At 48.0% G+C, this 20,315-nt stretch overlaps 1 protein-coding gene and 1 long non-coding RNA gene across 3 annotated transcripts; one reads left to right on the forward strand and one right to left on the reverse strand.

Annotated features, from left to right (window-relative positions):
- The first annotated feature begins 1,487 nt into the window (after positions 1 to 1,487).
- On the forward strand, positions 1,488 to 14,192 carry LOC101875518 (ectonucleoside triphosphate diphosphohydrolase 2-like). Its single transcript, XM_005140666.3, has 9 exons — positions 1,488 to 1,670; positions 3,818 to 3,935; positions 5,536 to 5,686; positions 6,425 to 6,572; positions 7,793 to 8,020; positions 9,255 to 9,527; positions 10,308 to 10,403; positions 11,334 to 11,468; positions 12,458 to 14,192. The coding sequence occupies exons 1-9, from the start codon at positions 1,557 to 1,559 to the stop codon at positions 12,686 to 12,688; spliced, it is 1,494 nt and encodes a 497-aa protein (XP_005140723.2). The 5' UTR covers positions 1,488 to 1,556; the 3' UTR covers positions 12,689 to 14,192.
- Positions 14,086 to 19,674, reverse strand: LOC115947465 (uncharacterized). Of its 2 annotated transcripts, XR_004081394.1 has the most exons (4): positions 19,458 to 19,674; positions 18,730 to 18,860; positions 16,269 to 16,495; positions 14,086 to 14,490 (listed from the first exon to the last, which is right to left on the reverse strand). It is a non-coding gene; the product is annotated as an uncharacterized lncRNA (long non-coding RNA). The 2 variants fall into 2 exon arrangements; XR_004081393.1 differs by lacking the exon at positions 14,086 to 14,490 and having other exon boundaries at positions 16,231 to 16,495.
- Positions 19,675 to 20,315: the final 641 nt, after the last annotated feature.

Genomic DNA, 20,315 nt, shown 5'->3' on the forward strand with positions numbered 1-20,315 from the left:
AGACTGCAGCAAGATGAGCTGCTGCACAAATCCTTCCCACCACAGCACTTGGAAGCCTGCCTGTCCTCATGGGCAAATGGGAAAGCAGGGGCATGAGGATCGTCAGCACTCTGGAGATTTAATCCCAGTGCCCTTTGCAAAGCAGAGCATTGTCAGCCCAAGTGCAGGCAAAACAATCCCAGCCTGGTTTGTGTTGGAAGGGACCTTAAAGCTCATCCAGCTCCAACCCCTGCCACCGGCAGGGACCCCTCCTACTGGAGCAGCTGCTCCAAGTCCCTGTGTCCAACCTGGCCTTGAACACTGCCAGGGATGGGGCAGCCACAGCTTCTCTGGGCACCCTGTGCCAGCGCCTCAGAACCCTCATCATCAAAAAAGACTTCCTCATGTGCAATCTAAACCTGTCTTCTTTTAGTTTAAGAGCATTCCCCCTTGCCCTGTCACATCTGTAGATGCTAGGTGCTGACCAGCAAAATGAGAACTGGAGTCGAAAGCCTGCAGGAAGAGGAGGGAATTCTGGCACTTTGCTTAAAACAACTCTAAGATGGAAAAGTGCATCTCCAAATACCCCTGCAAGGACAATAAGGTGTTCTGCAAACAGGGGCCTGGCTGGTGAACTCCTCTGGCAGGGACAAGACGGCCTTGCCAGTAAATTATCCAGCTCACACACACAAAAACTTTTCTTTAAGGAGTTGCACTTTTATTCCTAGACCCAGTCCCTGGGACCCAGATGGGGACAGCCTGAAAGGAGCCCATCTCCTGGGATCAACACATTTTTCTTCAGGAATTCTAGTTCTGGGGACATGTCTTGTTGGCACCAGAAAGGAGAAAGCAGGCACATGCTTTGTAAAGTCTGGGGGTTGGTTATCCTACATGGGAAGGCTGTGGAAGGGGTGTACAGACACCTATGCTGACACTCACCTTCTGGAGGCAAAGTTCCAAGCACCCCTGCTTTCTCCTACCCACAGCAAAGGCCAAACCAGCCAGAGTGTCCTGTAGGTATAAACCCAAATGTGCATGGGTTTTCCTGTCCTGAGTGCCACCTGATATGAGGCAGGAGCAGCCTGCAGGAACTGTGCTCTGCCCCAACCTGGCACACACGTGGTTGTGGAGAAGCACCCCAGGTTCACCCTGAAGCCCTCAGACCTAAGTTAAACCCAGCACAAGGAATTTCCCCACTTCTAGTTTTGACAGCTAGCACTGCCAGGAGCAGAATACCAAACACCTGAGTTCTGTCTGCTGTCTGCTCATCACACAGCTGAGTTAACCCCACAGGTCTGTTTACCTCAACCCCATTGCCCGGGGCAGTTTCGAGGTTGCACTGATGCCTTTGCACTGGAACAGGCACGAAGCCATCATTGTATTTACTGTGTGGAGGGATGGCAGGAGAACTGCTTGAGTCATCGCTCCCTGTGGTCCCTGTGGCTTGGGGCTGGGCTGAACCCAGAGCCTGGCCTCAGCTCCGCCTTTCTCCTCTTTTAAAGGTTGTGGAAGGGGCCGCTGTCAGTTCGCTGCTCCACTGCTTCCTCTCGTGTCTCTCTGTAGGGAGAAAGCGCTTCATGTCTTGGCGTGAACTGCTTCCCCCCTGGCTGGTGATCGTGGCGGGACTGACGGGCATCGTGCTGCTCTGTGTCTCCACTAAAGATGTGCCCTACACCCCTCTCAGGACCAAGGTAAGAGCATCCACCTAAGGGGTGGCCAAGCTGGGATCAAGTGGGACAATAAGCAGAGAACCTTCTCCTTGTCTATGGGGGCCGCTTCTTAAGGAGAACCTGCTGTTTCCTTGTGCAAGCTGGGCATTTAAACTGGTGTGTTTTGTTGCTTTTTGCATTCATTGCACTACTGAGTTCTTTACTGGCCTGAAACAAACTGAAGAAGGGACTACAGTAATAATATGGGGACAGGCTGGCATACTTTAACATGCTATAGCTTTTCAAAGTGAAAAAGCAAACCAACCCCTTTGGCTGGACTGGGAAATACAGGCTGGATGTGGTCCATAAATCAGTAGAGATGCTCACCACAGGCTGGGGAGTGGTAGCTCATGTCAGAAGCTACCCCAAGAGTCCAGAAGTGTTAGCGGTAGGAAAGAGCTAGGTCCCTCTTCAAAGTTGGTAGGAATCTGGGCCTGAACTTCTGCTTCTCTATTATTAAATACATGTATTAGATATATTATATATATTCCATGCCTTCTCCTCTTCTATTTTCTCTTAATTTTAATAAAAGAGCCAACCTGTTCTACATGGCAGGATCAGATCTGCCTGGTGCCCAGGGGGTTAATGCCCATCCGCTCTGCCTCTTGATGCACCCGCTACTGAGGTGGGAGCAGTGGCACGCTATGATTGAATCAAACGGAAGCAGGTTAACCTGTGTGGTTAGAGACACTACCCCTCCTCCATGCTCCTCTGAGGGACAAAACTGAATTTAAAACAAAACCCCCCAAACCCTTACTGCTGCATGCTCTGTCCTTCCCTGGAGCTGAGCTGGGGCAGAAGCGCCGTGATCCTTTCTCCTCCCTTGCGCTCCCAGCAGCCTCTCCTTTTGTGAAGGAGGAAGAACCCCAGGTTCCTCTGCCAACACCACCCGTTCCTTCCTCTTCTGCAGCAGCCAACGTGTCCCTGTGAGCAATGGGAGCTGTCACTCATGTGGGCAGATGCCAGCAGGCTCAGGCAGGGAGCTCCATCCTGTTTCCGCATTTCTGCTCTAGCTCCAGTCCCAGGCACTGTGTCTGGTGCAGCTTGGACTCCCAAGGGAAGAGGCAGCCAGCTTGGCTCCGAGGCTGCAGCCAGGCTCTGTCTTGTGCTAAAACCCTTCTGATGGTGTCAACATCAAACCTCTCAGAAGGTTTCTCCTCCCACTCAGTCACAGCTGCAACTATTTCTGTGCAAGATAACAGCTTAGACCATATCCCCCCAGATCTCATGAGTTTCTTCTCCATCTGTGTAAATACTCGTTTGTGGTCATGTAATAGTGGGAGGAGAAAAGGAGACCCTAGTATAGCACCAGGGCTATTTTGAGTGTGAGGACATCCAGAACAGCCACAGAGCTGCACTGCAGGGTACACCAGTGGCCTCACACTTCCCAGTGCTCATGTATGAGCTGCAGCTCAGCAAAGCTTGGTCAGCAGCAAAGAGCCCAGATGCTGGGCTGAAAAGAGACTCAGCAAGCCATTGGCCTCCCTGCTAGGTAACAGGATGACTGTCAGTGGACAAGGTGTTGAGAAATCCCATACTCATTGCTGCTCTTTCCTCCAAGATGTTATCTTGGTCTCAGTGGGGCTGCTGCACTGGGCAGTGTATGTGCTGGATGGTCGCAATGTGCTGCAGCACTTCCCATGCTGCACCATCTCCACAGTGGGGCATCAAGGAGATGTGGGATTCAGGTTCCTCAGAGGCAGGAGCAAGCCACAGCCCTCTGATTCCTGCACAGAAGCTGTAGCAAACCAATCCAGCAGCAGCCTGAGTCCCAGAATCAGTCAAAAGCCTGGATACTGCCATCTCCCACTGGTTTGGGACCTGTTTTTCCTGAGCTCCAGGTGGCTCAGCTCAGTGGAAGCCCTCTGCCTGGTTTCAAGAACACACCACACCACTGTAGTTCTGAAGTATTTCTGGGTGTCTCCACTCCTGCTGCTCCTCATGTATATTCAGAAATGCAGATGGTTCCCTGCAAATCCACATCATCTTCTGGCTTCACTCTTTCTTTGCATGTAAAAACCTAACTCAGACACTGCAGTGCAGGCCCATGGGTTACCTACACAATGCTACAATAACAAAGCAGCACACATACAGTGGTGTTGATCTGGAATGTTTTGGGTGTTTTCCAGTATGCCATTGTTCTGGATGCTGGCCCATCCCACACCAACCTGTTCATCTACCAGTGGACCACCACCAAGGCAAATAAGACCGGGGTGATCAGAGAATGTAGTTCCTGTCCTATGCAAGGTGAGGTGCCTGATTCATGCTTGGTGGGCTGTGGGACTGGCATGGAATGGGTAGAAACACAGAGATCTCCAATGTCCTTCGCTCCTCCATCATCAGGCTGTATGCTGAAACAGTGGTGATAGTGAAGCAAAAGCTGTTTATTTCTAGCCTGAGTCTTCTCAACATGGGCAGATTTATCCATACACAGCTGGACATCAACAGCAGGTGACAGTTTCTTTAGCCTGCTGCAGGCAGAGAAGCTCACAGAGGGGACAGAGCTCATCCTCATGTCCATGTGGATCAGTGGCACAGCCAGCGTTGCTGGGCTTCTCACCTAGTGAACAGCAACAGAAACAAACCTGGCTGCAGGGTGACTCCTGGTGCTTTTTGCTTCTGCCTGATTGTACTCTGTGCTCTGGTGTGTGTAGCTGGTGTAGCTCTGGAGCAACAGAAGTACAAAGACTCCAGCCCGCTATGTGGGGTTTGGTAGTACAAGCATGAGTTCAGTGTGGGTTTAGGTGTCACATTTTGGAGAATATTGGGGTCTTTCTCACTAGTTTGAAGCAGTTTAGCCCTGCCAATGCCAGCTGATAGGGTTTCATGCAGTAATGCTTGGGGTTTTCCTTGCCTATCTCTCAATCTCTGATGTTGAAGCCTGATTATAGCAGGATGCTGGGAAACCCTGAACTCTCAATAGCAGTCTGCTGTGACAGGGCAGCTGCACAACAAGCAGGGAAGAGGGTTTGAAGGTTGTAAGCAATACAAACCATGTATAGAAGATGCAATAAGGGCTCCCTGAAACCTTGTACATGTCCCTTACCTGCTGCCACCTTCACCAAATGGCTTAAAACCAGCAACTATGGCTCAGAGCAGCAGTCTGCAGCAGGAGCAACAAGAGGCGCAGGCAGGTCTCTCACCCACATGTGAGGCTTCATCCTTTGCCTACATCCTCTACAGCCTTGGAGCAGCTGTAGACAAGCTGCAGCTCAGCCCCACAGTTGGCCCAGGAGAGCAAAGCAGGGAGTCCCAAGGCCAGGAAGATGATGGGCACAGGATGGGGAAGTGAAGCTCTTTCTGGGTAGTAGTTCAAAGCCAGCATGTAAAACCCCATTGAATCTTGTTGGAAGGATGAGACACGGCTTGCACACAGCTTCTATCTGCATAGCAACAGCTTCCTCTAGAGCAGAGGTGCTTTGTGGTGACTCAGAAGCCACCTTTGTCAGCACAAGAGGAAGTGGCTGGAGGAGAGAGGTGACACATCAGCTTCAGCTCTGTCTGCATGGCAGTGTGTCCTTTTGCTTATCTCTTACAGTGGCTAAAGCCACATTTCTTCCTCTTGTGGCCTCAGGGGCTGAACTGTTCTGTAATTGATAAATGGTTACTTGTAGGTTATCTCAGCAGCAGAGCTAGGGTTTTCTCTGTGTGATTTGGGATTTACACGCATGTGTTTCACTCCCAGTATCATATTTCAGCAGGATGGGTACGTGGAGGAACTCCATTCCACCTGTGGCAGGTCCTGACTTTAACCATGCCCTAGCATAGCAACCCCCTGGGTAACAGCTCTCACACTTCTCCCATACCTTTCCTTAGAAAATGACATTTTTTTATCCCTGGTCCTCAGGTCTTGGAGTCTCCAACTACACAGATTCTCCTCAGAAAGTCATGGAGAGCCTGCAGCCCTGTTTGACCTGGGCCCAGCAAGAGATCCCAGCAGAGCAGCACAGCCAAACCCCGCTCTATGTGGGAGCAACTGCCAGCACGAGGCCACTGAAGTGAGTGAACATTACAAATCCATCCCCAGCCATCATCACAAGCCATGGGATCAGTCTGTGGCTGCATCTCAGCCTGCCTGCTCTGCAGTGCTCCATCCCTGACCTGGTAGCCAGGTAAACTTTCCACAGGTCCTGATGTACTCCAGGGGACTGTGGCTGTGTATCCACAGTGTACCTCCAAGCAGCCATGAGGATGACAGTCTTGCTATTGCTAGCAGTCTGTGTTGTGTCCTTCACAATTGTGCTTGGGAAAACACCCATCAGTCTGGAAGTTGAAGTTAATGTGACAGCCCACCTGGGCTTGCAGGGGTACTTCTTGTCAGCAGGCTGGAAATGGTGGTGGGAAGATCCACCTCATCATACACACTTTTGTGGATCCTGTTCTAATTTACCTCATTACTGGGACTTTTATATCCTTTAGATACTGGGGAAAAGTAAATCCCAGAGGGTACCTGGTCAGTGGAGCAAGGCCACAGGACTCCCTCAGTGGCAGAGGGTACAAAGCTCCTACATTCTTGAATGGTGGCACAGTTGCTCAAATCATCCCTCTGCTGTTCTTGCCCCTAGTGCCATCTGAGGGGAGAGGGAAGTAGCAGCAGGAGTGGGATTGTCATTGTGTCTCTGTGCTACTACCCAAAGCAGAAGCACAGCAAAAGTCCTACAGCTATGCCTCCACCACAGGTTGCTCCTGCAGGGTCCTGCAACAACAAATGTGCCTTCTTTTTCTTTTCTGTTTAGCCTCACCCATCCCAACCTCTCTGATGATCTCCTTGCAGCCCTGAAGTCATCTCCTTTCAAGTTTCAGGGGGCACAAATCCTGTCCAGTCCAGAAAAGGAAGCATTCAATTGGGTTGCTGTTAACTATGTCCTGGAGAACTTCTTCAAGGTAAAGGACAATCCTGCCTGGGGAGCAGAGAACTGAGCAACTCCCATTAGCAAGCAGCCAAACAGACATGTATGTATGTTGAAATCCTGTAGTTTAAACAATGCTTAAGCACAACTTGCACTGCCTTTCAGAGGAGGCAGGTTATATCCAACATTAGCTGGTTGGGGGACAGAGTATGAGATGGTTATAACTAGGATGAAGGACTAATATACCTTGTCATGGACATATTCACACAGTTGCTCTAACAGATGTGAGACTTCCTGGACAACACATCCCATGCTTTCATAACCTGGCCCTGGGGTGTCAGTAACAACTCCACTTCTCCAAGTCTCTGCAGCTCTAGCTCAGCATCACTGTCAAACAGGCATTGCTGCTGTTTGTGGCATTGCCCCTGGAGACCAGCAGCCCCACAGGATATCCTGTGGACGGTGGACAGGGAAGCAGTCTTCTGCTGCTAAAGCAAAAGCCTCTTCTGGAGATGCCAGTGAGAGTAAAGCTGAGTGTCCCCAGCACAGGGGCCTGGTCAGTATTCGGAAGGCACTTGCTAAACAGAAAGAATACACAGAAGTTTCCCTGCTGTCCCCTCAAACCAAAGCCTTTGAGTTCTTATGAACACAAAGGGCAGAAGAAAGGCAGGATAGGCCAAGTGATTCCACATCAGCAAAGTGAAAGGCAGTTTGGATAACCAGCAGCAAGCATGCACTGGTTAGGGAAGTGCTAGCAAATTCCAGCACAGCCTACCAACAGCCAGGGCACAGCACTTCCATCCATGTAAACCTGCCTGCCTGCACTGCTAACTTCAGCATCACCAAAATCAGTTCTGCAAGACTGCAGGAGATGAGACATCAGGGTTCATCTGACATCAGGGTCACTTTAGCACCAAGGCAGTACCTGAAGCCCATACCTTCCCACCTGAAAACCTCCTTTCTACCACTCTCTCCTCTTTTCCCTGCTCCTGCCTGCCAAGACCACTGCTTGCTGAGCCCCGTTTGCTCTCACTGGTTGTGGTGAGCTCTCAGTGCACATGGCAGTGCTTGTTCAATAGCTCCTCTGTTCCCTGCCAAACCACCACTTCAGCATCCTTATATCCTGTGGGCAAAACAAGAAGTTGAGCTGTACTGCACCAAAGAGCTTTCTCTCTGTGCACTAATGCTTGCATTGTGACTGTGACCAGATGCAGATGTCTTAAGAACTGACCTCTCTGGTTCCTTTTGGGTCAGTACGACTGGCGAGGACAGTTGATCCCCTCCGGGAAGGGGATGGCAGGAGTCCTGCTGGTGGGAGGAACCTCAGCACTGCTCACTGCCAGGGTGGAAGAGGAGAACCAGGCACCTACAGAGGAGGTGAAGCTGCAGCTGTATGGTCAGACACACAGAGTGTACACTCATCACTGCCCCTGCCATGGCACGGCCCAGCTCCGCAGCAGGCTACTCGCTCTGCTCATTCAAGTGAGTACCAACAGAGGGTGTTTGCAGGGTTCCTGGCTACAACAGTACTAACTAAAAGTTGACAAGGTGTAGCTTCTAACAGGCAAAATATCAATCACTGTCTTTAACACAGGGCATTTGCATATACTTTAAAAAAGCCCAGTGCATTGGTAGAACATACTCCCTGTGCCTGAATCAATGGCCTCCAAGCAGACACACATTCAGGGGTTTCCTATTTGCAGGCTCTATTTCGCTTTTTTCTTGAGACACATGAGCACAAAACTGCTCTCCAGAGGTGCTAAGACCACCTTCAGGGTGAAGAACAGCAGCACCCAGGAACCAACAGGGACCTTCCATTTGGGGTATTTCCTTTCCTGACATAAACCCTGAAGCATCTTTAAAAGAGCATTATTTCATCTGGAAAACATACAGGTCCTTTGGTTCTTCCAAACTTTATTCTACTTGGCAGGAGGCAGGATCTCATGCAAAGTCAGGAATCACTTTAGTCTCCACCAAACCTGATTTTTTTTTGTCAGAAATAAACCACTTGCTCCCCATCCACTTGCCCCCCTCTAAACCACACCTCTTATATGAGACTGAATGTCCTACATAGAGACCCACTTCACCACAGTAATAGTGGGAATTCCTAGAGATCCCAGGCTGGTTTGTGTTGGAAGGGAGCTTAAAGCTCCTCCAGCTCCAACCCCAGCCATGGGCAGGGACACATTCCACTGGAGCAGCTTGCTCCAAGCCCCTGTGTCCAACCTGGCCTTGAACACTGCCAGGGATGGGGCAGCCACAGCTTCTCTGGGCACCCTGTGCCAGTGGCTCAGCACCCTCCCAGGGAAGAGCTTCTGCCTAAGAGCTCATCTCAGTCTCCCCTTTGGCAAGTTAAAGCCATTCCCCCTTATTTTCTGATAAATTTTTGAGGGGTTGAGCCATCCCAGTGGGAGACCTGAACAGCCTCTTCCTTGCAACTAGAAAGAGTACAGGATCCATTGAAACTGTATTTCTGGTCTAAGGGAGAGCAGCTTGCCCTGGACCCTGCAGTTACTGGGAGGCTGCTGCATTGGTCTGGGACTGCCAGTTGAGTGCCTGAGACAAGGTTTGCAAACCTTTGCAGCCTGTTTGCTCATTACAATACCCTGGTGTCAGAGGAAAACTATTCTTGACTCTGTTCCATTTTGTCTTCCTTCGTGAAGCCGTGGGATCCCAGCCTCTTGCTGCCTCTGTCCTTGTTTTATTCTGCCTCTAGGATCAGAGAGGGGCTAAAACTGTGTCTAACCCCTGCTGGCCCATCTCCTACTCCCGGGAAGTGCAGTGGCAATCGCTGCGTGCTGGGCCTTGTGCTGTCAGTGAGGACACATTGAACATCTCTGGCCCTGAGGTCTTCAACATCACCGGCTCCAGTGATCCCACCACCTGCATGAGACTTGTGCAGAGCCTGATCAACTCCTCCTCCTCCTCCTGCAGCTTCTTCAAGCATTCCCTCAGCGGAGTCTTCAAGCCTCTCCAGACCAGGTTTCTGGTGAGTTCTCATCTACACTGGGGTAGGCAACTGGTGTGGAGAACCCATGCCATGGGACCAGTTTGATCATTAAGAAGTACAGTGGGAGTAGCCACACTATGCCCTCTGCTTTGGGTAATGCTGTACATGTGCTCTCCTGCCCTCTCCTCCTCATTGACACACAGCTGGTCAAATATGGACCACAGGCTTCCCACCAGTGACTGCGGCAGGGCTTTGCTCATCCATGCCTCAGCAATGCTTGCTGCGAGACAAACGCTGGGGCTCCACAGAGCCAGCAGCAATAGGAGTCTCCTGCTGAGCAGGTCTGCTCACATGAAGTCTGTGGTGAAGCTGAAGATCTTCTGCCACTTCCTCAGCAAACATCTGGGCACATTCCACCACAAGCATTGTTGTATCTGAGACCCTGGATCTAGTGTCCAAAGTCATTGGGTTGTTAAGTCAGGACCATCTCAAGATCCCAGGACAAACTGAGTGCATTTCAAGGGAGGAATTATAAACATTTCCTCAGCTCCCTGCTCCTGAGAGTCTCCCATGGACACAGTGCCAAGGAGCATAAGGACTAGTCTAGCACACAAGCTAGAAACAGTCCTGTCTCCAGAGAGTAACAGATCTGCTTGTCTTCCTAGCACACATCAGAAACACCATAACCACCAATATGGCACATGGAGAGGGCACCCTGACCATGCACCCCACAGCTACTGCCACTTTCTTTCCTATAGGTACTGTATGTGATGTGAGGATGCAGAATGCACTGTGACCTGATGATTATTTCTGTTGCAGGTGATTTCTGAGGCCATGGATTTCATGAGAGAAACCATGCCCTCTTCTGACTTGGGTCAGGCAGTCAACAGGCTTTGTGGGATGTCCGTCAAAGAGGTAACTGGAATAACTCAGTGTGCAAGGAGGGTGCAAAGCAAGGAACAGGCTGTTGTAAAACCCCATAGGGCTCATACTGAGAGCTTAATTGACTGGCTCCCTCAAGGAAAAACCTGTTTTTTTCCTGTTTGCTGGTTTATGGCTTATATTCACTTTGAGGAAACAGGCTCCCCTGATTTTCTTTCAAATCCCAGCTGCTGGTAACACCTGGACTGAGTTAAATGAAAACCCACAAGTAGCGTTTGCTGCATCTTAAGGAGTAAACTGAAAGGCTGTCTATTTACTCCTGCACATCACCCTGATCTTCCTGTCACCCTTCTCTCCTTAAGCACAAGGAACATTCACTCAAATGCCAGCAGCTTTCCCATTTCACCTAGGTCCAAGCAGGCCAAGCCAGGGAGAAGCTGCAAGTTCTCTCCCTCAGTTTATGACTTAGAGGTCACACTCATTTGTGCCTACACTGGTCAGCATCCACAGTAACATTCAAACTGGACAATCTCTACAGTTTGCTAATGGAGTAGCAAAGCAGTTTCTTAAAGCTTTCTCTTCTGGACAGAAGAAACAGATCTTGTTCATGTTCCTGTTAAGAGAAAGGCTGCAGCATTAGCTCAGCCTAATTAGAGAGCAAATGATCATACCAAGCAGTGCACCTGCAAGGCAACTGCAGGAGACCTGCCTGCCAACCCTGCTGCTCTTGAACTGCCTGGGCTTTAATAAGATGGGAACAAAGGCACACAGAGATGACACCAGTTCCCAGACAACATTCCAGAAGGTGCAGGAAACATAGTTTCAGTCTGCACAGGACACAAAGCCTTCTTCCAGTCCCACAGGTGATCCCAGAGCAGGAAAGGAGAAGTTACAGCAGGGCTGAAATTCTGCTATTATTTACTTTCTTTATTTTTTTTCATCTTCTTTTGGAAATGACACCAGCTGGTGAAGGAGACCCAGACAAGCCTGGATATACTTGCAGATTACTGCCTTGTGTCTGCCTTCATCTTTCACCTCAGTACAAAGGGATACACCTTTGACTACAGCGGGTCTGTCTGGACTTCATTCCAGAAGAAGGTCAGTTACCTACAGCGTAGTACTTCCAGCTACAAGGGAGGGATGCTTTCAGCAAAGCCAACCTGTCCCCACTCCTGCAAGCCCAAACCAACCAGGTTTCTCCAGCAAGATGCTTTTGCAAAATAAATTCGTAATTGTGATAAACAAGAAAGACAGTGACAGAGAGTTAGAGATTGCACTGTCCTCTCTGAAAAATAGATGGGTCAAAACCCTACCTGGAGCACTGTTATCTTTTAGAGCCTGTATCCAACAGGCAGGCATTGCTCGAGTGACACTTTATGCTAAGGACAAGCTGCTGATAATATTTCCTGAGAAAAAAAAATGTTGCCCTACCTCTTTACAATCACCTTTATACCAGTGAGGCTTTATAACCAGCTTAAAAGGTATGGAATTGCTTCAGGATCTGGAGCCCCTAAGGAAAGCAGGATTGGATTCAGGTTCTCCCCTTCACAAATGAAAAGAAAGCCTATTCCCAAATCCTGTCACAACTCACCAGCAAAGCAGAGTCCCAGTGAGCAGAGCTGCAGCAGTGACAGCAGCTCAGTCAGCTATGTGCCAATCATCACGCTAAGGCAAGGTAAGGAGGTAGGACCAGGACGCACCGAGAGAGGCCAGTTCTGGGAAGCCTGTAAGGTCTGAGGTGCAACCAGGCAACAGGGCCAGAGACAGAACCAATGACCTGAGGTCCACCTGGGAAAACCAGATAGCAAGAAGCAGAGCAGCACACACCTCCAGCTCAGGAAACAGAGAGCTGCCCAGACCAGAGCTTAAATGGAGCTCCCAGGTCCATGGGAAGTGTCAGGTGAGGGTGGTTGGGGCAATGAAGGCCTATTAGTTCACTCAGGGCACCAGGAGTGTGATTGCTCCTCATTTTAAACCTAATCCTTGAATCAATCTCAAATAAAGTATATGAGGCCTTAGGCATGTGCACAGAAATACAGCTGAGGTCCAGAGTGTCTCCTCACCTCTCCTCCTTTTTCTTTCAATAGATGGGTGATAGATCCTCTGGCTGGAGTCTGGGATACCTGCTGAGTCTGACCAACACCATCTCTCAGGACAGCCCAAGCTTCCTCAAGGGGATTGAGCCAGGGGTCTGGTCTTTGCTTCTCATCCTCTTTGTTGTGCTGCTCACTGGCTCTTTCATGCGCATCTCATACCGAGTGATGGTGAAGGAGAACAGCTTCAGTAACAGGAACAGCAGTGACTTTGATGACATCTGATCATTACTCTGGGACTTGATACTTCTGCCAGAGGGCAGTTCATAGGGGACATAGAGAAACCATACCACTGTAAGTCACTGGAGGATGCAAATGATTTTCCTGCAGGACTCCCAGAGCCTCAGTGCCTTACTTCAACTTGCTAGCACTTGCACTGCCATACTTTGAGACAATGGATCCTGCTCTACAGGAAACTCGTGATTCCTAGTGGATGGCAAGCTATTCGTTATCCAAATGAGGCAGCCTGCACTGATCTTGCTTGGGCTGCAACTGGGATTACTCATGTCAACGTCATGGAATGATGCCTCTGGGCAGGCAGGCCCTGAGCTAATATAGAGTTAATACTGAATAACACTGGCTAATCAGGAGGTGTCTGAAGAAAGTGCTGTGTCCTCTTCTGTGGCAAGAGACACCACCTGCAGTAGTGCCACCAGCAAAGACTGGAAGAGCATTAAATACAGTCAGAACACAACAGCCAACTTGCTCCCACATTCTAGGGAAAAAGCAGGGGTTTTCTGCCTGCTCCTATTGTTTGTCTTTGTTCTATCTCTGTGATGGCATCCATGCGACCCTTCAAGAACTCTCCAAAAGCAAAGCTTTTTAGACTTGGCCTCTACAAAATGCGCAGAACATCAAAAGAAAAGCAAAGGGCAGCTGAGTTCCAAGTCTCTTGGCTGAGTCGTGGCAACTCAGGGTTAACACTGTCAATTTAAAATCTTTAACCAGGACTTGGAATTAGATGATCTTTAAGGCCTCCTCCAACCCAAACTATTCTATGACTTGAATTAACACATTTTATTTCACATCTGCTAAAACAAGGTGCAGGGGGGGGCTGAGGATCACCAGTCTGTTAATTTGCACTGAACTGCTTGACTCTGAAAGGGCAGTAGCTCATCTAACACTGTCCCTCAGACAGGAGCAGACCCAAGAAGAGCTTTCCTAATTGACTTTCATATTAGTCTGTGACTAGATAGACCTTATAATCCAACACTCCAGTTTCCTCTGGGCATTGGCAGTCATTCCAAGATGCCCTGCTTGTCTAAGAGCTGAGGCACTGTGCAAATTCTGTGTTATTGTGAAGGGATCAATTCAGACAAACACTGTCCTTTGACTAAAGCACTCAGAGTTCATCTCTGCTTCAAAGCAACAAACAGGCTGCTAAAAGCCTAAAGGACAAGTGTCTCCAGCTCATTTCAGACCACTTGAAAGAGAAATTTAAATGCTCATAGATATAATGATGTGCCTTGCAGGATTTTTAAAGCTACCATGGAACCCAAATCCTTTCAAATCTGATTATTAATTCCTTGTGCTCCCAACTCATATACATGGACACCCCCATAATACTGGGACATTCATAAATTTTCAGGCCATTAATGAGGGTTTGGAACCTGTCAGTCAAGTTTGGAGGGGTGTGGAAAGAGATTTAAATGAGCTTCATATTCTTTTCTTGGAGTTGCACATTAGATATTTTAAATTATATCATGGTATTAAAGATGTTTTAATAGACTGTCTGTGTTATTCTTGGCAAGAGATCACAGTGGGGGTTTATTGTGCATACAGCATGTCCCAGTGAGGAGGATGGGGGGTGCTGGGTTTGCCTCTGTTTACTCCAGAGTTGTTTTGCTGTGTACTTTCAGGGTACACAACGAGATACCCTGAAGGCACTTTCTCCCCAGTGGAAGGCAGACAGAAAATGACTTCAGATAACCTGGCTGCTGGTATTCAGTTGATGAAAGACATGTCTACATCTTTGATGTGTTCTTTGCTCCAACCATCTGAAGAAGGTAGGAGGGATTCGGGCAAGCCTGTATAGAAAAACAAAAGAGGTTATCAGGGAAACAGTAATATCAGGAAAATTCCTGAGACTTCATTTGTCCCGCATCTGGAAATGCAATTCTTAACAGAGCTCTGGCTCTGTGAACTGTCAGCACACAGGAGAACTGTGGTATTCCTGGTGGAGATTTGCAACCTGCCCAAGAAGAATCCTACCACTGTCAGGAATGGAAATAAGCTAGTGAGATGCCAGGAACCCCAGGACTGGGTGTTCTGGCCCGCTCAGTCATTACAACTTCTTGACTTTGAATACTAGATCACAGGCTCCAAGGGAAAAGGACATTGGCTGCAACTTCCCCAAGCCCTTGTTTAGAAGCCTTGGGACTTCCATGTAGATAATAAGTAAGCAATTAGACAAGAAGCTCAGTATGTCCTCCAACACTTTAGTTTTGCCTGTATGAGCACTGTTCTGAGCTCTACTGAGCGATGGCACGTACAGATGCCTAACTGGAAACATTAAATCCATGACACTTGAGGCACCATTTGACACTGAGTGCACTGCAGTGCAAAGACAACCCACAACCACTTGATTTCAAGCAGGTCTTAAACTCTTGACCTAAAAGCTGCTGTTCTCACCAAAGGCACAGTGAGATGTTTCAATGGCTGAAGTTCTTGGTTGTTCACACACCGCAGGTGGCAGCTCTGCTCTCTCCTCTCACCAAAGGCACAGTGAGATGTTTCAATGGCTGAAGTTCTTGGTTGTTCACACACCGCAGGTGGCAGCTCTGCTCTCTCCTTTCCCACCTCTCCTTCCAGATACCACCACTACTGCCTCCTCCAGCAGGCAGGTCATGGGGACAGGCAGGGGCAGGAGTTGTCATGTAATGACTGTGCTGCCCACCTCCAGCTGCAGCCCCCAGCATAAGGGCTCCCAGTGCACTGGGCTTGGGCTGGGCAGTCTTGATGGTGCATATCATTCTCTTCCTATCTGGCAGAAGAAAACCCACTTACAGATGTATTTAGCAGACTATGAGCTAGATTGGTATTTTTAAATCCCTGAAGTGTGTTTTTAGTCATAAAAAGGCAAAACATAACCGAAAATTGAGAACCCTTGAGAAGAATGGAAACTAATAAAAGATACTCCTTTCTTCCAGCTCTCTATGGAAGCAGCTTCTTCACATTAGCACTATGTAACTTTGCAGAATTAACCCCCAGATTACCTCGACAGAGAAGATCTACTTAAAATGAGATTCTAAATTAAATCACTGACTTTGAAACGAAGATGCTTGAGCCCTTTGGTAACAATGCAATTGTGGAAATGCTTATTAATGAGGATTTTCTATCTGTCCATAAATTCTTCATGTTTATGCATAGCTGCCTCACTTCCCCCTCAGGCTGAACCACTGGAGAACTCTTCTGGCAGATAATGTTTGCTTATGTGTAATTACAGATCTCCTGCTTTTGGCAAATACCAGTAAGAAGGAATCAAAAGCATTAGATATAAAAATTGACACCAGAAAAGCCCTTTGACTATTTTAGCTCCAGAAACACACTAGGTTATGTGACCAGCTGCTGGCTACAGCAGCCTAAATTTCATTTAGGCATGTTTGGAGTATATTAGCTCCTGTCTTTCTTCCAGCTTATACCATTTCCAAAGCATCATGGATTCCCAACAGTACATCCCCTGGGTTGTTTCAATCAATTCTCAAGAAAGCTGAGAGAAATAATGGTTTATTGCCTGCAGCCCTGTTCTGCAGTACAGAATTCACCACTTTGCTTTTTGAGTATAGGTATTTCACAGGATGCTTACAGATGGATTAGTTCACCAGGATTTCACAGGGCTGGAATCTCTACTCAGTGCCGTCACAGACCTCCTGGCTTATCTTGGTGAGGGATGAGAAGGTCATTCACACTTCAAGGACCTTCCAAAACTTGCCACAAGGCTGAGCTCCAGCTTTCCATTAATAACGCAGTGACTGTAACTCCTCCTCTCTTTGAGATGTGGAGATATCCAGTTCAGTAGTTAAGGGAAGGCCTCTGGAATAGCAAGGGTAGAAAAGATGTACAGCACCAGGCACTGCACTCAGTTTAGTCAGAACAATAATGAAATAACTTAAAATCTACAACCACTGGTGGACCAAATCACAGAATCACAGCAGAATAGGAAAGGAATGGAATCACAGAATCATTTAGGTTGGAAAAGATCATCAGGTCTAACCATTGAATGCCTTTTGGAATGGCTGGATTAGAGACTGATTAGAACATTTCATTTTGTTGCTATACCATAACTACGATCATGTACCTGGATATCTTCCAGAGAAGCAGGAAGCCATATGATGTTTATATGCTACCTCATGGACTGTCACTCCTACTTCAAGAGCTAATTCAGAACACACCAAAGCAGATGGAAATGCTATCAGAAGAACAAGCCCAGATGAATACTGGGATCAGTAAAACCCCAATTTTGCCACATATCTCCTAATGCAAAAATTCTTTCATAAGGGTGGTGAGGTGCTGTCAAAGGCCTGTAGGGGCAGGACAAGGGAGAATGGCTTGAACCTGACAGAGGGGAGATTGAGGTGAGCTCTTAAGCACAAGTTCTTCCCTGTGAGGGTGCTGAGGCGCTGGCACAGGGTGCCCAGAGAAGCTGTGGCTGCCCCATCCCTGGCAGTGTTCAAGGCCAGGTTGGACACAGGGGCTTGGAGAAAGCTGCTCCAGTGGAAGGTGTCCCTGCCCGTGGCAGGGGTTGGAGCTGGAGGAGCTTTAAGGTCCCTTCCAACACAAACCAGTCTGGCATTCTGTGATAATCCATGAAAGCCAGGCAAGTTATAGTTTTGCATAGTGAAAACCCGGCAGAACAAGTGTCTGTGACCTTGCTTTTCCCATGTTCTCGATACAAGAGAGTCAGAGCCTCGCTGCAGTAGGTGCTTTTAGATCCACGATCAAATGAGATCAACACAGAACGGTGAGATGTTGATCCCCTGAGCATGTAATGACAGGGACTAGTCACAAGAGGGAGAATGGCAGAACAGTGCCTTAAGCCTCAGGAAATCAACGCAGCGAGTAGCTGATCCCACCACAAGTGAAATCAATGAGCAAGCAGGCTTGTCTGGAGACTTGTCAAGGAGACTTCTGATGCGGACACAGATGAAAGACACATTGTAGCATGGAAGCTGTCTACGTGTAGGATGTGAGAGCAGCATTAACCAATGATTTAAGAAGCCACAGCATTAGTGGAAGGCAGCCTCTGTGCCGGGAGGTGGGCACTAGCATGGAGTGTGGATGAAAGCTTTTCTGGAAGCAAAAGGGAGAAAGAATAATCCCCAGCAGGGAGAGGACTGTGCTGGAAATGAAGAAGAGGGGGGTTGAGAGAGAAAGGAATGATAAAATCAACTCTTGTGTGAAGGAAAGCTTATTTTCGCTCACAACAGGGGGGTGTCACCATATGTGCACCTCACGATGGAATTAGTCACCGCTTCTTGGTGGAAATTCTGCAGAGGAATAGATCTCCCAAGTGAAAGAAGGTGCTGCCTCCAGGGCTCATCATCGGCCACAGCCACAGAGCTGTGGGCCTGAGTGAAGGAAACTTTATAGGGACAGTGCTCAAAGTTCACTGGATTTAATCATAAAGGAGACATAAACTGCTGATTAATGCTGATCCTTATGTCAAGTACAAGCTAGTTTAGCATTACCTCCTGTTCCATGGTAATCACTGACAGTGGTTAAGTCTCTTCTGAGTGCAAGCTTTGAAGTGACAGGCTCATGGCCACCTTCTGACCCGAGGAGCTCAGTGGAAACCATCAAACCAAATGGAAGGCGCTCTTCTTCCGCACAGGGTGTGATTCAACCATGGGCCTCATCGTGACAGGAGGTTGTTTATGCCAACAGTTTACATGGCTCTAATAGGTGATTAGATAAATTCATAATAATCCTTTGGGGTATTAAACAAAAGTTAATTCCTTGTGGCTAAAGAATTGCCTGAACAACCTGCCACATCCATACGTGTTTGCCCTGTTCTTCTTTGGCAACTGCTGCTAATCGCTAGAGACAAGACTGGCCAGAGGGACTTGTGGCTAATTCCCCTTCAGGTGCTCCTACTTCTCTCAAGCAGGAATCCACCCACTGTACCTCTCACCCATCACTCCCTAAAAGCAACCCCTCACCTTCAATAACCTCCCTCTTTTGAGAGCAATAGTTTCTAGAAATGAAGTATTGTTTATCCTTAGAAGTAGCAATAAGAAAGACTGGAATGACAAAAGGTCTGCACTTACCCAGGTCATACTTAAGTGTTGTCATAAACCTGGAACAACCCCAACACCACAAGCTCTTCCATTCTGGAGGTAGGCTTCCACTCACATTCACTCTGCAGTGTCCCTCTCAAACTCAGGGCTTCAGATTTTACCTGTATAAACAGTACTAGTTCTGTGATTTCTGTTTGGGATCCTGCCTGCTTAGACCAAGATGCTAATTCAGAGACACGTACTGCTATCATCAACAGAAGCATCACAGCCATTGTCTGATTGCCTGCTGAGAGGAGGGATCCTCTCTATATGCTCCATGCAATGGTTCAGTAAAAAGAGAATGCAATACTCAAAAGTATCTCCCCACTATGCTCAAAACAACCATATTTGCAGTAAAATCTGTTTCCATGCTGACAGCAGTAGAGAGAGTTAAAAAACACAACAAAACAATAATAAAAAGTTTAAAAAACAACTAATATATAGTTCAACAAAACAGAAATGCAATTTCCAGCTTAGTTTTAACCCCACGACCATGCCTTTTGCTGGATTATACCCAGGAACTCTGGCCCTGTAATACTCATCCCTAATATTTTCTAGTATCCCAGCTATTAACTGATACAGTGAACTTCCAGCTGGGAAATTCAGATGCACCTGAATGAGGTGAAATCTCCTTGCACTTGCAGCAGGGTTTGAGGAGAGCTCTCAAAGAATCAAATACCAGCTAAAAGCAATGAAAACACAATGTGAGAGCCACATACCTCCCCATATGGGTAGGATTCTTCTCTCCTCTGCTACCTCAACTGCTTTCCAACCATAGCTGGCAATCTGCAGCAGTGTCTCTAAAACCAAAGAGAACCAGGAATGCACTTCAGCATTGAGCTCAAGCAGGACCATGGAATGCTCGTTGTTTGATCCCCGAATTTGCCCAGTTGTCAATGTTTCATACAGAGCTTTGCCTCTGAAGGAATGCTTCATGTGAGACAAGGTCCTGGCAGAAATCTGCCTTGTTACTCCCCAGCTCACCTACGGCTACACACTAATCCGGTTGCTGGGTTGCAACAGCATTAGAAGTCACAGGGTAAGACAGTCACAGCTCCAGCAGCTCTCCATGGAGATTCCTGGCAGCTTGGCTGTGTTCCTCCTCACAGAGAGCTCAGAACTGGCATTTCACTTCCATTTAAAAAACACAAAAGTATTTAAAATAGAATAGTCATTTCCTGTGGATCTGCATGTAGCCAAGAGCACAAGATCACAAGTAATCACTGACTGGCATGGAATTAGCAAAAAGAAATGTTGCACAAATAATGTGAAATGCCTCCTAACCCATTGGTCTGCCAGAGCTGCATCTCCCAGGGAAACCTCTGGAGGCTGGACCGCAGGACCAAAGTCTGAGGGTACATCCCCTGCTCTGCTGGCTGCCATCCTGCCACCCTTTTGGAGATAGATACTGGAAGTCTTAACTGAGCAGAGTATTTCCACTCTTTTGCTGCCACTGGGAATGCTGGGGGTGGCAACTGTTTCTCACTACATATTACAGAGCAGCTGCCCTACCATTAAAAGCAGACCAGGCTGAAACACAAGCAGTGAGAAGCACTGGCTATAAAGGTTTCTGATTT

The sequence above is a fragment of the Melopsittacus undulatus genome, chromosome 11 (genome assembly GCF_012275295.1).
Source record: "Melopsittacus undulatus isolate bMelUnd1 chromosome 11, bMelUnd1.mat.Z, whole genome shotgun sequence".
In the NCBI taxonomy this organism is placed as follows: domain Eukaryota; kingdom Metazoa; phylum Chordata; class Aves; order Psittaciformes; family Psittaculidae; genus Melopsittacus; species Melopsittacus undulatus.